The sequence below is a fragment of the Agelaius tricolor genome, unplaced genomic scaffold, assembly GCF_023055355.1.
Source record: "Agelaius tricolor isolate 1412-34295 unplaced genomic scaffold, bAgeTri1.0.p SCAF_198, whole genome shotgun sequence".
NCBI lineage: Eukaryota > Metazoa > Chordata > Aves > Passeriformes > Icteridae > Agelaius > Agelaius tricolor.
In genome coordinates, this window is record NW_027269458.1 from 20446 (window position 1) to 37094 (window position 16649).

General features: G+C 52.0%; 2 protein-coding genes and 1 long non-coding RNA gene across 3 annotated transcripts in view; all 3 read right to left on the reverse strand.

Annotated features, from left to right (window-relative positions):
- SRRT (serrate, RNA effector molecule) overlaps positions 1–15928 on the reverse strand; it is a gene marked incomplete at its 5' end in the record, with an annotated part of 31417 nt that extends 15489 nt beyond the window's left edge. Inside the window, 8 exon segments of the mRNA XM_071421194.1 lie at positions 81–168; positions 674–790; positions 2481–2650; positions 5751–5920; positions 13178–13366; positions 14397–14552; positions 15790–15803; positions 15805–15928. Coding sequence (XP_071277295.1) covers positions 81–168; positions 674–790; positions 2481–2650; positions 5751–5920; positions 13178–13366; positions 14397–14552; positions 15790–15803; positions 15805–15928 — 1028 coding nt within the window.
- On the reverse strand, positions 5927–7804 carry LOC139587194 (DNA-directed RNA polymerase II subunit RPB1-like; the record flags this gene model as incomplete). Its single annotated transcript, XM_071421191.1, has 3 exons — positions 7790–7804; positions 6775–7127; positions 5927–6524 (listed from the first exon to the last, which is right to left on the reverse strand). Coding segments are annotated over exons 1-3 (966 nt in total), but the record flags the coding sequence as incomplete, so codon positions are not given.
- LOC139587196 (uncharacterized) lies at positions 10789–13171 on the reverse strand. Its single transcript, XR_011678282.1, has 5 exons — positions 12809–13171; positions 12588–12679; positions 11887–12333; positions 11467–11577; positions 10789–11380 (listed from the first exon to the last, which is right to left on the reverse strand). It is a non-coding gene; the product is annotated as an uncharacterized lncRNA (long non-coding RNA).
- Positions 15929–16649: the final 721 nt, after the last annotated feature.

Genomic DNA, 16649 nt, shown 5'->3' on the forward strand with positions numbered 1-16649 from the left:
CTCTCTCCGTGTCCCCACTGTCCCCAATGTCCCCCCAGTGTCCCCAATGTCCCCCCAATGTCCCCAGTGTCCCCTCTCACCTTTCCCGGGCTCTCTCCGGGTCCCCTCGCTGTCCCCGCTGTCGCTGTCCCCGTCCTCGCTGTCCCGGCTGCGCTGACGCGGCCGCGCCTGCAGGGGGCGCCAGAGGGCGGGGCTCCAATAAAGGGGCGGGGCTTGGCCAAAGGGGAGGGGCTGGGTGGCGATGGAGAAAGGGGAGGGGCTGGAGGGATTTAATGACGGTGGGAGGGGCCTATGTGGGGGATTGAGAGGAGTGCATAAAGGGGCGTGGTTTGTGTAGAGAGGCGGGGCTTTCCATGGGGAGGTGGGGCTTAGCAGAAAGGGGTGTGGCTAACAGAAAAGGGGTGTGGTTTGTTAGAAAGGGGCGTGGTTTGTGTAGAGAGGCGGGGCTTTCCATGGGGAGGTGCTATTGGGAGGTGTGGTCTGTTAGAAAGGGGCGTGGCTAACAGAAAAGGGTGTGGCCTGGTAGAAAGGGGTGTGGCTCACAGAAAATGTGTGTGGTTTGATAGAGAAGGGTGTGGCTAAGATAAAGGGGCGTGGCTTCACCAGCCTCCCTGTGATGATGGTGGGGGTGGAGCTTTGTGGGGTGCGGTCACTTGGGGGCGTGGTCACCGACCTTGGCCCCGCCCTCCTTGTCGCCTTCCTCAGCCTTGGGCCCCTTGTCTGGCCCCTCCTCCTCCTCCTCTGGCCCCGCCCCTGATGCAGGCTCCGCCCCCGGCTCCGCCCCTTCGGCCTGTGGGGAGATTGTGGGGGGGTCAAAGGGGGACCCCAAAAGAGCCCCCAGAAAACACCCCAGGGGCAAAAGGGACCCCAAAATTCCCATGGGGACCCCAAGGACCAAAGGGACCCCAAAATTCCCCAAAATCCATCAAGAAACCCCAAAATCCCCATGGGGACCCCAAGGACCAAAGGGACCCAAAACCCTTCACAGGGACCCCCAAAATCCCCACAAGGAAGACCCCAAGGACCAAAAGGACCCCAAAATCCCCACAGGGAACCCCAAGGACCAAAGGGACCCCAAAATCCCCATGAGGACCCCCAAAATCCCAATGGGGACCCCAAAAATCCCCATGAGGACCCCAAGGACCAAAGGGACCCCAAAACTGCCCAGGGAACCCCAAAATCCCCCAAGGAAGACCCTGGGGACCCCAAAAATCCCCCGGGGACCCCCAAAATCTCAATGGGGACCCCCAGAATCCCCCAGGGACCCCCAAAATCCCAATGGGGACCCCCAGAACCCCCCAAACTCCCCAAAATCCCAATGGGGACCCCCAAAATCCCAGTGGGGACCCCAAGAACCCCCCAAGCCCCCCAAAATCCCCATGGGGACCCCCACAATCCCCCTGAGGACCCCAAAATCCCAATGGGGACCCCAAGGAAGACCCCAAAACTGCCCAGGGAACCCCAAAATCCCCCAAGGAAGACCCCAAGGACCCCCAAAATCCCCATGAGGACCCCAAAATCTCCACAGGGACCCCCAGAATCCCCCAGGGAACCCCAAAATCCCAATGGGGACCCCCAGAATCCCAATGGGGACCCCCAGAATCCCAATGGGGACCCCCCAAAATCCCAATGGGGACCCCCAGAACCCCCCAGAACCCCCCAAAATCCCAATGGGGACCCCAAGGAAGACCCCAAAACTGCCCAGGGAACCCCAAAATCCCCCAAGGAATACCCCAGGGACCCCCAAAATCCCAATGAGGACCCCCAGAACCCCCCAAGCCCCCCAAAATCCCAATGGGGACCCCCAGAACCCCCCAAAATCCCAATGGGGACCCCCCAAAATCCCCCCAAGCCCCCCAAAATCCCCTCAGGGACCCCCAAAATCCCAATGGGGACCCCCAGAATCCCCCAGGGACTCCCAAAATCCCAGTGGGGACCCCCAGAACCCCCCAAGCCCCCCAAAATCCCCATGAGGACCCCAAATCCCAATGGGGACCCCCAGAACCCCCCAAAATCCCCACAGGGACCCCCAAAATCCCAATGAGGACCCCAAAATCCCCACAGGGATCCCCCAAAATCCCAATGGGGACCCCCAAAATCCCAGTGGGGACCCCCAGAACCCCCCAAAATCCCCTCAGGGACCCCCAAAATCCCAATGGGGACCCCCAGAACCCCCCAGAACCCCCCAAAATCCCAATGAGGACCCCCAGAACCCCCCAAAATCCCAATGGGGACCCCCCAAAATCCCAATGGGGACCCCCAAAATCCCAATGGGGACCCCCCGAACCCCCCAAAATCCCAATGGGGACCCCCAGAATCCCAATGGGGACCCCGCAGAATCCCCCAGGGACTCCCAAAATCCCAATGGGGACCCCCAAAATCCCAGTGGGGACCCCCAAAATCCCAATGGGGACCCCGCAGAACCCCCCAAAATCCCAATGGGGACCCCCAAAATCCCAATGGGGCCCCCGGACCCCGACCTTGGCGCCGGGGTCGCCCTCGGGGCGCTCGGCCGGGCCCTTCCCGGGCGGCTCCGGGGCCCTCGGCTCCTCCTTCTTGGGGCCTTCGGCCTTGTCGGGGCGCTCCTCCTCCTCCTCCTGCTCCAGGATGCGCAGGTCGTGCTCCGTGCCCCCCTCCATCTTGATCACCGCTGCGAAAACGGGGGGAAAACGGCAAAAAACGGGTTAGAAACGGGCAAAAATGGGTTAGGAAGGGTAAAAAATGGGTTAGGAACGGCAAAAAATGGGGGGGAAAGGGCAAAAAATGGGTTAGTAATGGCAAAAAATGGGGGAAAAACGGGCAAAAATGGGTTAGAAATGGTAAAAAATGGGTTAGAAAGGGCAAAAATGGGTTAGGAATGGCCAAAAATGGGGGGACAACGGGCAAAAATGGGGGAGAAATGGCCAAAAAATGGGTTAGGAAGGGGCAAAAATGGGTTAGGAACGGCCAAAAATGGAGGGAAAATGGACAAAAAACGGGTTAGGAATGGTAAAAAATGGGGGAAAAACGGGCAAAAATGGGTTAGGAATGGCAAAAAATGGGTTAGGAACGGCCAAAAATGGGGGAAAAGGGCAAAAAATGGGTTAGGAAGGGGCAAAAATGGGTTAGGAACGGCCAAAAATGGAGGGAAAATGGACAAAAAACGGGTTAGGAATGGTAAAAAACGGGTTAGGAACGGGCAAAAATGGGGGGAAAACGGGCAAAAAACTGGGTTAGAAAGGGCAAAAAATGGGTTAGGAAGGGGCAAAAATGGGTTAGAAAGGGCAAAAAATGGGTTAGGAACGGCAAAAAACGGGGGGAAAACGGGCAAAAAATGGGGGGAAAATAGGCAAAAATGGGTTAGGAATAGCAAAAATGGGTTAAAAATGGCAAAAAATGGGGGGGAAACGGGCAAAAATGGGGGTTGATGTCCTCTATATCTATATCTGTATCTATATTTATATTTATATTTATATTTATATTTATTTTTGGGGGTACCTGCATCGAGGGTTTTGACGATCTGTGGCGCGCGATGTCCTCTATATCTATATTTATATCTATATTTATATTTATATCTATATCTATATCTATATTTATATTTATATTTATATTTATATCTATATCTATATTTATATTTATATTTATTTGGGGGTACCTGCATCGAGTGTTTTGACGATCTGCGGCGCACGGTCGATGTCCAGCAGCAGGTTCTCGATGTTTATACGTATATGTATATGTATTTCTATATCTATAACTATATTTATATTTATATATATTTATTTTTCAGGGTTACCTGCATCGAGTGTTTTGACGATCTGCGGCGCACGGTCGATGTCCAGCAGCAGGTTCCCGATGTTTGTATAGCTATAACTATATCTATACCTATATTTATATTTATTTTACATTATTTTTGGGTTACCTGCATCGAGTGTTTTGACGATCTGCGGGGCGCGGTCGATGTCCAGCAGCAGGTTCCCGATGTTTATATGTATTTCTATAGCTATATCTATATCTATATTTACATTTATATATATATTTATTTAATTTTGGTGTTACCTGCATCCAGGGTTTTGACGATCTGCGGGGCACGGTCGATGTCCAGCAGCAGGTTCCCGATGTTTATATGTATTTCTATAGCTATAACTATATTTATATTTATTTTACATTATTTTTTGGGTTACCTGCATCGAGTGTTTTGACGATCTGCGGCGTGCGGTCGATGTCCAGCAGCAGGTTCTCGATGTCTATATGTATTTCTATAGCTATATCTATATCTATATCTATATTTACATTTATATCTATATTTTTGGTGTTACCTGCATCGAGTGTTTTGACGATCTGCGGCGCACGGTCGATGTCCAGCAGCAGGTTCTCGATGTTTATATGTATTTCTATAGCTATATCTATATCTATACCTATATTTATATATATATATATTTATTTTGGGGTACCTGCATCGAGTGTTTTGACGATCTGCGGCGCGCGGTCAATGTCCAGCAGCAGGTTCTCGATGTTTATATGTATTTCTATAGCTATATTTATATCTATAACTATTATCTATAATTATTTTATATTTATATTTTTCAGGGTTACCTGAGTCCAGGGTTTTGACGATCTGCGGGGCGCGGTCGATGTCCAGCAGCAGGTTCTCGATGTCTATATGTATTTCTATAGCTATATCTATATCTATATCTATATTTACATTTATATCTATATTTTTGGTGTTACCTGCATCGAGCGTTTTGACGATCTGCGGGGCGCGGTCGATGTCCAGCAGCAGGTTCTCGATGTCTATATGTATTTCTATATCTATATCTATATCTATATTTATATTTATTTTACATTATTTTTGGTGTTACCTGCATCGAGTGTTTTGACGATCTGCGGGGCACGGTCGATGTCCAGCAGCAGGTTCTCCATGTTTCTATAGCTATAACTATATCTATACCTATATTTATATTTATTTTACATTATTTTTGGGTTACCTGCATCGAGTGTTTTGACGATCTGCGGCGCGCGGTCGATGTCCAGCAGCAGGTTCTCGATGTCTATATGTATTTCTATAGCTATAACTATATTTATATTTATTTTACATTATTTTTTGGGTTACCTGCATCGAGTGTTTTGACGATCTGCGGGGCACGGTCGATGTCCAGCAGCAGGTTCCCGATGTTTATATGTATTTCTATAGCTATATCTATATCTATACCTATATTTATATATATATATATATTTATTTTGGGGTACCTGCATCGAGTGTTTTGACGATCTGCGGGGCGCGGTCGATGTCCAGCAGCAGGTTCCCGATGTCTATATGTATTTCTATAGCTATATCTATATCTATACCTATATTTATATATATATATATTTATTTTGGGGTACCTGCATCGAGTGTTTTGACGATCTGCGGCGCGCGGTCGATGTCCAGCAGCAGGTTCTCGATGTCTATATGTATTTCTATAGCTATAACTATATTTATAATTATTTTACATTATTTTTTGGGTTACCTGCGTCCAGGGTTTTGACGATCTGCGGCGCGCGGTCGATGTCCAGCAGCAGGTTCTCGATGTCTATATGTATTTCTATAGCTATATCTATATCTATACCTATATTTATATATATATATATTTATTTTGGGGTACCTGCGTCCAGGGTTTTGACGATCTGCGGCGCACGGTCGATGTCCAGCAGCAGGTTCTCGATGTCTATATGTATTTCTATAGCTATATCTATATCTATATTTACATTTATATCTATATTTTTGGTGTTACCTGCATCCAGGGTTTTGACGATCTGCGGCGCACGGTCGATGTCCAGCAGCAGGTTCTCCAGCCAGCCGTGCTCCCACAGGTACAGGAACACCCCCAGGCGGTTCCTGAGCGCCGCCTGCGCCTCCTGCTGCCGCCGCCCGGCCTCGTCCGGGTGGTACTTGGAGCGGAACCTGGGGATCGGGGTGAGAAACGCGGGGGGACGGAGATGGGGGCGCGCAGGGGGACCCCGGAATGTGGGGGGGTCGGGAAGGGGGAGAGAGGGGAGAGGGAGAGGGGAGGGGGCTTGAATTTGGGCTGGAAATGGGAGAGTTTGGGGCTGAAATTGGGGCTGAAAATGGGAGAGTTTGGGGCTGAAATTGGGGCTGAAACTGGGAGAGTTTGGGGCTGAAATTGGGTCTGAAACTGGGTCTGAAATTGAGAGAATCTGGGGAGAATTTGGGTCTGAAACCGGGAGAATTTGGGGCTGAAATTGGGGCTGAAAATGGGAGAATCTGGGGAGAATTTGGGGCTGAAACTGGGAGAATTTGGGGCTGAAATTGGGGCTGAAAATGGGAGAATTTGGGGCTGAAATTGGGGCTGAAAATGGGAGAATTTGGGGCTGAAATTGGGGCTGAAAATGGGAGAGTTTGGGGCTGAAATTGGGGCTGGAAATGGGAGAGTTTGGGGCTGAAATTGGGGCTGAAAATGGGAGAATTTGGGGCTGAAATTGGGGCTGAAAATGGGAGAATTTGGGGCTGAAAATGGGGCTGAAAATGGGAGAGTTTGGGGCTGAAACTGGTCTGAAATTGGGAGAATCTAGGTCTAAAACTGGGTCTGAAACCGGGTCTAAATTTGGGAAAATTTGGGAAGAATTTGGGTTTGAAATTGAGAGAATTTGGGGCTGAAAACTGGGTCTGAAATTGGGAGAATTTGGGGCTGAAAATGGGAGAGTTTGGGGCTGAAATTGGGGCTGAAATTGGGAGAATTTGGGGAGAATTCGGGTCTGAATTTGGGTCTGAATTTGGGGAGAATTTGGGTCTGAAACTGGGTCTGAAACTGGGTCTGAAATTGAGAGAATCTGGGGAGAATTTGGGGCTGAAACTGGGTCTGAAACTGGGAGAATTTGGGGCTGAAAATGGGAGAGTTTGGGGCTGAAATTGGGAGAATTTGGGGAGAATTCGGGTCTGAATTTGGGGAGAATTTGGGTCTGAAACTGGGTCTGAAAATGGGAGAATTAGGTCTGAATTTGGGGAGAACTTGGGTCTGAAATTTGGTCTGAAACCGTGTCTGAAATTGGGAGAATTTGGGTCTGAAACTGGGTCTGAAATTGAGAGAATCTGGGGAGAATTTGGGTCTGAAACCGGGAGAATTTGGGGCTGAAACTGGGATAATTTGGGTCTAAATTTGGGGAGAATTCGGGTCTGAATTTGGGTCTGAAATTGGGAGAATTTGGGTCTGAAACTGGGAGAATTCGGGGCTGAAACTGGGTCTGAAATTGGGAGAATTTGAGGAGAATTCGGTCTGAAACCGGGTCTGAAATTGGGTCTGAAACTGGGAGAATCTGGGTCTGAAACGGGGTCTGAAATTGGGAGAATTTGGGGAGAAATTGGGGCTGAAAATGGGAGAATTTGGGGCTGAAATTGGGAGAATTTGGGGAGAAATTGGGGCTGAAATTGGGAGAATTTGGGGCTGAAATTGGGAGAATTTGGGGAGAAATTGGGGCTGAAATTGGGAGAATTTGGGGCTGAAACTGGGTCTGAATTTGGGCAAATTTGGGTCTGAAACTGGGGAGAATTTGGGTCTGAAATTGGGAGAAATTGGCTCTGAATTTGGGCGAATTTGGGTCTGAAATTGGGGAGAATTTGGTTGTGAAACTGAGAGAATTTTGGTCCAAAACTGGGAGAATTTGGGCCTGAATTTGGGCCTGAAATTGGGAGAATTTGGCTCTGAATTTGGGCGAATTTGGGTCTGAAACTGGGGAGAATTTGGGTCTGAAATTGGGAGAATTTGGGCCTGAATTTGGGCCTGAATTTGGCTCCGAATTTGGGGTGTTTCAAGACGTTTTCATGGCTCATTTTCGGGCCGGTTTTTGCATTTTTGGGGCCGTTTCAAGACATTTTCAGGGGCATTTTTAGCGCTGTTTTTTTCATTTTTGGGGCTGTTTTTAACCATGCGTTAAATGCAGGTTTCTGGGTGTTTTCAGGTATATTTTTGGGTGGTTTCCCAGTTTTTATCATATTTTGGGATCATCTCAAAGCGTTTAGGCACAATTTTGATGCAGTTTAGGGGAACTTTCAGCATCATTTTTAGCTGGTTCTGGGCTGTTTTGAGCAAAATTTTGAGAATTTCCAGGGTGATTTTGGGGCATTTTTGGGCTGTTTTAGGACATTTTGGGCTGGCGTTCCCGGGGTGTTTTTGGGTCAATTTTTGGGCTGTTTTAGGACATTTTAGGATGGCGTTCCCGGGGTGTTTTTGGGGTGTTTTTGGGCTGTTTTAGGACATTTTGGGCTGGCGTTCCCGGGGTGTTTTTGGGGCGTTTTTGGGCTGTTTTAGGACATTTTGGGCTGGCGTTCCCAGGGTGCTTTTGGGGCATTTTTGGGCTGTTTTAGGACATTTTGGGCTGACGTTCCCGGGGTGTTTTTGGGTCAATTTTTGGGCTGTTTTAGGACATTTTGGGCTGGCGTTCCCGGGGTGCTTTTGGGGCATTTTTGGGATATTTTAGGACATTTTGGGCTGGCGTTCCCGGGGTGTTCTTGGGTCAATTTTTGGGCTGTTTTAGGACATTTTGGGCTGGCGTTCCCGGGGTGCTTTTGGGGCAATTTTGGGCTGTTTTAGGACATTTTGGGCTGGCGTTCCCGGGGTGTTTTTGGGATATTTTAGGACATTTTGGGCTGGCGTTCCCGGGGTGTTTTTGGGATATTTTAGGACATTTTGGGCTGGCATTTCCAGGGTGATTTTGGGGCAATTTTTGGGCTGTTTTAGGACATTTTGGGCTGGCGTTCCCGGGGTGCTTTTCGGGCATTTTTGGGCTGTTTTAGGACATTTTGGGCTGGTGTTCCCGGGGTGCTTTTGGGATATTTTAGGACATTTTGGGCTGGCGTTCCCGGGGTGCTTTTCGGGCATTTTTGGGCTGTTTTAGGACATTTTGGGCTGGTGTTTCCGGGTGCTTTTGGGGCATTTTTGGGATATTTTAGGCTGGCGTTTCCAGGGTGTTTTTGGGTCAATTTTGGGATATTTTAGGCTATTTTGGGCTGGCGTTCCCGGGGTGTTTTTGGGTCAATTTTGGGATATTTTAGGCTATTTTGGGCTGGCGTTCCTGGGGTGCTTTTGGGGCGTTTCTGGGCTGCTCTGGGGCTCTCTGAGGGCGGTTCCAGGTGTGTCCCAGGTGTTGCCAGGTGTCCCGTGGGGGGGATGCTCATACCTACACTCGCCGCGAGCGTCGCCGTCCGCCGGGCCCCGAAAACTGCGGCGCTTTTAAAAACCCCGAAAAATCGGCCGCGGCTTTTTGGGTTTTTTTTTTTGGGGTTTTTGGTTTTTTTGGCTTTTTTTTTTTTTTGTGGCGAACCCCCCCAAAAAAAAAATAAAACAACAAAAGTCCCTGGCTACGTCCTGCACTGAGACCTCGCCGCATTGTGCGCGGCCCCGCCCTCTCTGCCTGCCCCGCCCGGCGGCTCCAGAGCGGCTCCTCGGGGTGCTGGGGGAGAAGGGAAGCGTTAAACCCGAAACAGACCCCAAAACCACCCCAAAACTGCCCCAAAACTGCCCCGAAATGTACGTCAAAACTGCCCCAAAACTGCCCCAAAACTGCCCCGAAACCGCCCCATGGGCGCTGGGGGAGAAGGGAAGCGTTAAACCCGAAACAGACCCAAAACCACCCCAAAACTGCCCCAAAATGTGCCCCAAAACGGCCCCATGGGTGCTGGGGGAGAAGGGAAGCGTTAAACCCGAAACAGACCCCGAAACCACCCCAAAATGTGCCCCAAAACTGCCCCGAAACTGGCCCCAAAGCGCTGGGGGAGAAGGGAAGCGTTAAACCCGAAACAGACCCCGAAACCACCCCAAAACTGCCCCAAAACTGCCCCAAAACTGCCCCGAAATGTACGTCAAAACTGCCCCAAAATACACCCCAAAACTGCCCCAAAACTGCCCCAAAATGTACGTCAAAACTGCCCCAAAATACACCCCAAAACTGCCCCAAAACTGCCCCAAAATGTATGTCAAAACTGCCCCAAAATACACCCCAAAACTGCCCCAAAATGTACGTCAAAACTGCCCCAAAATACACCCCAAAACTGCCCCGAAACTGCCCCAAAATGTACATCAAAACTGCCCCAAAACTGCCCCAAAATTGCCCCAAAACTGCCCCGAGGGCGCTGGGGGAGAAGGGAAGCGTTAAACCCAAAACAGACCCAAAACCACCCCAAAACTGCCCCAAAATTGCCCCGAAACTGCCCCAAAATGTATGTCAAAACTGCCCCAAAATACACCCCAAAACTGCCCCAAAATGTATGTCAAAACTGCCCCAAAATACACCCCAAAACTGCCCCAAAATGTACGTCAAAACTGCCCCAAAATACACCCCAAAACTGCCCCAAAACTGCCCCGAAACTGCCCCAAAATGTATGTCAAAACTGCCCCAAACTACACCCCAAAACTGCCCCAAAATGTACGTCAAAACTGCCCCAAAATACACCCCAAAACTGCCCCAAAACTGCCCCGAAACTGCCCCAAAATGTACATCAAAACTGCCCCAAAATGTGCCCAAAACTGCCCCAAAACTGCCCCGAGGGCACTGGGGGAGAAGGGAAGCGTTAAACCCAAAACAGACCCAAAACCACCCCAAAACTGCCCCAAAATGTGCCCCAAACTGCCCCAAAACTGCCCCGAAATGTACATCAAAACTGCCCCAAAATACACCCCAAAACTGCCCCAAAACTGCCCCAAAATGTATGTCAAAACTGCCCCAAAATACACCCCAAAACTGCCCCAAAATGTACGTCAAAACTGCCCCAAAATACACCCCAAAACTGCCCCGAAACTGCCCCAAAACTGCCCCAAAACTGCCCCAAAATGTACATCAAAACTGCCCCAAAACTGCCCCAAAACTGCCCCAAAACTGCCCCAAAACTGCCTCGAGGGCGCTCGGGGAGAAGGGAAGCCTTAAACTCAAAATCCACCCCAAAACCACCCCAAAACTGCCCCAAAACTGCCCCAAAACTGCCCCGAGGGCGCTGGGGGAGAAGGGAAGCGTTAAACCTTCAGAGACCCCAAAATTGCCCCAAAATCACCCTAAATTCACCCCAAAATTGCCCCAAAATTACCCCAAGGGCGCTGCGGGAGCGTTAATCCTGGAGACGCCCCAAAATCTACCCCAAAACCGCCCCAAAACTGCCCCAAAACTGCCCTAAAACTGCCCAAAAATCCATCCCAAAATCCACCCCAAAACTGCCCTAAAACTGCCCTAAAACTGCCCCAAAACCGCCCTAAAACTGCCCCAAAACCAACCCTGAGACTGCTGAAATAAGGGAATCATTAAACCTGGAGAGACCCCAAAATCCACCCCAAAACTGCCCCAAATTCACCCCAAAACTGCTCCAAGGGCACTGGGGGAGAAGCAAAGTGTTAAACCTGGAGAGACCCCAAAAATCCACCTCAAACTGCCCCAAATTCACCCCAAAACTGCCCGAGACGGCTGAAATAAGGCGAGTGTCAGACCTGGAGAGACCCCAAAATCCACCCCAAAACTGCCCCAAAATTGCCCCAAATCCACCCCAAAATTGCCCCGACACGGCCGAAATAAGGGAATCGTTAATCCTGGAGAGACCCCAAAAATCCACCCCAAAACCACCTTTAAATTGCCCCAAAACTGCCCCAAATTCACTCCAAAACGGCCCCAAGGGCACTGGGGGAGAAGGGAAATGTTAAACCTGGAGAGACCCCAAAACTGCCCCAAAATTGCCCAAAATTGCCCCAAATTCACCCCAAAACTGCCCGAGACGGCTGAAATAAGGCGAGTGTCAGACCTGGAGAGACCCCAAAATCCACCCCAAAACTGCCCCAAAATTGCCCCAAATCCACCCCAAAATTGCCCCGACACGGCCGAAATAAGGGAATCGTTAATCCTGGAGAGACCCCCAAAAATCCACCCCAAAACCACCTTAAATTGCCCCAAAACTGCCCCAAAACTGCCCCAAATCCGCCCCAAACCGAGCCCGAGACCCACAGGCCAGGGTGGGGGGGGACTCCCCCTTCCAGAGGGTCTGGGGGGGGATTTTGGGGCGCAGAATTGGAATTTTGGGGTCTCCGGGGCATTTTTGGGGTCTCCAGGACAATTTTGGGGTGCAGAATTGGAATTTTGGGGTCTCCAGGACAATTTTGGGGTCACCCATGACACTTTAGTGACACGGAACATTCCAGAACCCCTCTGACCACCTACCACTCCTCGTCCTCATGGGCCAGGATTTTTGGGGTGCAGAATTGGATTTTTGGGGTCTCCAGGCCATTTTTGGGGTCTCCCAGGACAATTTTGGGGTGCAGAATTGGATTTTTGGGGTCTCCCATGACACATTAGAGGCACAGAACCTTCCGGAACCCCTTTAACCACCTACCACTCCTCGTCCTTGTGGGCCCTGGGTTTTTTGGGGTCTCCCAGGACAATTTTGGGGTGCAAAATTGATTTTTGGGGTCTCCAGGACACTTTTGGGGTCTCCAGGACACTTTACAGGCACAGAACCTTCCAGAATCCTCGTGGCACACACCACTCCTTGTGGGCCTGGGTTTTTGGGTGCAGAATTGGATTTTTGGGGTCTCCCAGGACACTTTAGAGGCACAGAACGTTTCCAGAAACCCCTCGGGCACGTACCACTCCTCGTCCTTGTGGGCCAGGCCATTTTTTGGGGCCTCCCATGACACATTAGTGACACGGAACCTTCCAGAACCCCTTCCAGCACCTACCACTCCTCGGTCCTTGTGGGCCCGGACTTTTGGGGTGCAGAATTGGAATTTTGGGGTCTCCAGGCCATTTTGGGTCTCCCATGACACTTTAGTGACACAGAACATTCCAGAACCCCTTTGGGCACCTACCACTCCTCGTCCTTGTGGGCCTGGCCATTTTTGGGTCTCCAGGCCATTTTTGGGGTCTCCAGGGGCCATTTTTGGGTCTCCCATGACACTTTAGACACACAGAACATTCCGGAACCCCTTCGAGCACCTACCACTCCTCGTACTTGTGGGCCCTGGCTTTTTGGGGTGCAGAATTGGAATTTTGGGGTCTCCAGGCCATTTTTGGGGTCTCCCATGACACTTTAGTGACACAGAACCTTCCAGAACCCCTTTGAGCACCTACCACTCCTCATGGGCTGGGAATTTTGGGGTCTCCAGGCCATTTTTGGGGTCTCCCATGACACATTAAAGGCACAGAACATTCCGGAACCCCTTCCGGCACGTACCACTCCTCGTCCTTGTGGGCCAGGAAGAACTCCTGCAGCTGCTGCCGCCGGAAGTCCAGCTTGTAGTCGTTGTAGCGCTTCACGGCTCCGTCTCGTCCACAGGCGTCGTCCAGGGACAGCAGGAACTCCTTGAAGCTCTTCATCACCGGGGGCGCCATGCCCAGGTCCACCTCCGCGATGGTGCCCAGCCTGGGGGGGGTATCGCGATATTTGGGGGCGATATCGGGGGATATCGCAATATTTGGGGGCGATGTCGGGGATATCGCGATATTTGGGGGCGATATTAGGGGATATCACGGTATTTGGGGGCGATATCGGGGATATCGCAATATTTGGGGGCGATATCGGGGGATATCGGGGGTTGGGGGCGATATCACGATATTTGGGGGCGATATTGGGGGATATCGCGATATTTGGGGGCGATATCGGGGGGTTTGGGGTCGGTATCGGGGATTTGGGATCGATATCAGGGGATATCGCGATATTTGGGGGCGATATCGGGGGATTTCGCGATATTTGGGGGCGATATTGGGGGATTTCGCGATATTTGGGGGCGATATCGGGGGATATTGGGGGTTTGGGATCAATATTGCGATATTTGGGGGCGATATCGGGGGGTTTGGGGTCGATATCGGGGGTTTTGGGGTCACTATTTGAGGATTTGGGGGTCACTATCGGGGGGGTTTGGGATCGATATCGGGGGGCTTGGGTCAATATCAGGGATTTGGGGTCAATATTTGAGGATTTGGGATCAATATCAGGGATTTGGGATCACAATGGGGCACTTTGGGGCAATTACTGAAGAATTTGGGGTCGTTACAGGGGCTCAGGGGTTTTGGGGTGTCCGGGCTCATTTTTTGGGGTGAATCCGGGGCATTTTGGCTCACCTGCCTGGATGGGCAGCAGCTGGTGCTGATCCCGCACGGTTTTGGGGTGAATTTGGGGCATTTTGGGGTCAGGGAATTTCGGGATTTTCTGGGGGGGTTTTGGGGAGCCCAGGCTCCATTTTTGGGGTGAATTCGGGGTATTTTGGCTCACCTGGCCTGGATGGGCAGCAGCTGGTGCTGCAGGAGCTGCTGCCGCTGACCCCGCACGGTTTTGGGGTGAATTTGGGGCATTTTGGGGGCTCACAGAACTCAGGGAATTTCGGGATTTTCTGGGGGGGTTTTGGGGTGTCCGGGCTCATTTTTTGGGGTGAATTCGGGGCATTTTGGCTCACCTGGCCTGGATGGGCAGCAGCTGGTGCTGCAGGAGCTGCTGCTGCATCTCGTGGGGGCCCCAGGGCGCCTGGGGGGGGCCGTAGGTGGGGCCGGCGCCGCCCCCCCCGTAGGGCAGCTCGTACCCGCCGTGGTAGGGGTCAGTGCTGTGGTCATCCCTGCGGCCAGAGTGGACATTGGTCACTCAGGGGGCACTGACAGGGGTCACTCGGGGCAGGGAGGGGTCACTGGGGTCAGTGCTGTGGTCATCCCTGCGGCCGGACAGTGGACACTGGTCACTTGGGGGGCAGGGAGGGGTCACTGGGGTCAGGGGTCAGTGCTGTGGTCATCCCTGCGGCCGGACAAGGGACATTGATCACTCAGGGAGTGGTTTTCGGATAATTTTGGGGTGATTTTGGGGTGAATTTGGGCCGTTTTGGGGCTCTCTCACCAGTCCCTGCGCAGCCGTTTCTGGGCAGTTTTGGGATGATTTTGGGTGATTTTGGGGTGAATTTGGGCCGTTTTGGGGCTCTCTCACCAGTCCCTGCACAGCCGTTTCTGGGGCAGTTTTGGGCTGATTTTGGGGTGATTTTGGGGTGAATTTGGGCTGTTTTGGGGCTCTCTCACCAATCCCTGCGCAGCCGTTTCTGGGGCAGTTTTGGGGTGATTTTGGGGTGGAATTTGGGATGATTTTGGGCTGTTTTGGGGCTCTCTCACCAGTCCCTGCGCAGCCGTTTCTGGGGCAGTTTGGGCTGATTTTGGGGTGAATTTGGGCTGTTTTGGGGTCTCTCACCAGTCCCTGCACAGCCGTTTCTGGGGCAGTTTTGGGCTGATTTTGGGCTGATTTTGGGGCGAATTTGGGCCGTTTTGGGGCTCTCTCACCAGTCCCTGCGCAGCCGTTTCTGGGGCAGTTTTGGGCTGATTTTGGGGTGATTTTGGGGTGAATTTGGGCCGTTTTGGGGCTCTCTCACCAGTCCCTGCGCAGCCGTTTCTGGGGCAGTTTTGGGGTGAATTTGGGGTGATTTTGGGGTGAATTTGGGCCGTTTTGGGGCTCTCTCACCAGTCCCTGCGCAGCCGTTTCTGGGGCAGTTTTGGGGTGAATTTGGGGTGATTTTGGGGTGAATTTGGGCCGTTTTGGGGCTCTCTCACCAGTCCCTGCGCAGCCGTTTCTGGGGCAGTTTTGGGCTGATTTTGGGGTGATTTTGGGGTGAATTTGGGCTGTTTTGGGGCTCTCTCACCAGTCCCTGCACAGCCGTTTCTGGGCTGTATTTGAGGTTTATCTGGGATGATTTTGGGGGTGAATTTGGGCCGTTTTGGGGCTCTCTCACCAGTCCCTGCGCAGCCGTTTCTGGGGCAGTTTTGGGATGATTTTGGGATGATTTTGGGGTGAATTGGGCCGTTTTGGGGCTCTCTCACCAGTCCCTGCGCAGACCGTTTCTGGGGCGGGCTCAGCTCGTGCCGGGGTGGGGAGAATCGCTCCCGCCGGGTGCGGTCGTAGTCCCGGTAATCGCGGCTGCGGCGCTCCCGGCCCCGCTCCCAGTCCTGCGAGGCCAAACTGGGTTAAACTGGGATCAACTGGGTCAAACTGGGATCAACTGGGAGCCAGGGAACCCCCAGAACCCCCCCGTATCCGTACTGGGCAAACTGGGTTAAACTGGGAACCAGGGACCCCTCCAGTGCTCCCAGTACCGGTCACTGCAATGCTCCCAGTCCCTCCCAGTCCCTCACAGTGACCCTGCCCAGTCCCCCCCAGTATCCCCAGTATCCCCAATGCTCCCAGTCCCTCCCAGTCCCTCCCAGTATCCCCAGTACTGGTCACTGCAATGCTCCCAGTCCCTCCCAGTATCCCCAGTTCCCCCAGTGCCGGTCGCTGCAGTGCCCCAGTCCCTCCCAGTATCCCCAGTACCAGTCCCTCCCAGTGACCCTGCCCAGTATCCCCAGTGCTCCCAGTATAGGTCACTCCAATGCTCCCAGTCCCTCCCAGTCCCTCCCAGTCCCTCCCAGTATCTCCAGTATCCCCAATACTGGTCACCCCAGTTCCTCTCCAGTCCCTCTCCAGTCCATCCCAGTCCCTCCCAGTATCCCCAGTATCCCCGGTACTGGTTGCTCCAATGCTCCCAGTTCCTCCCAGTGACCCTGCCCAGTCCCTCCCAGTCCCTCCCAGTATCCCCAGTACCGGTCACTCCAATGCCCCAGTCCCTCCCAGTCCCTCCCAGTATCCCAGTGCCCCAGTCCCTCCCAGCGTCCCCAGTCCCTCCCAGTATCCCCAGTATCCC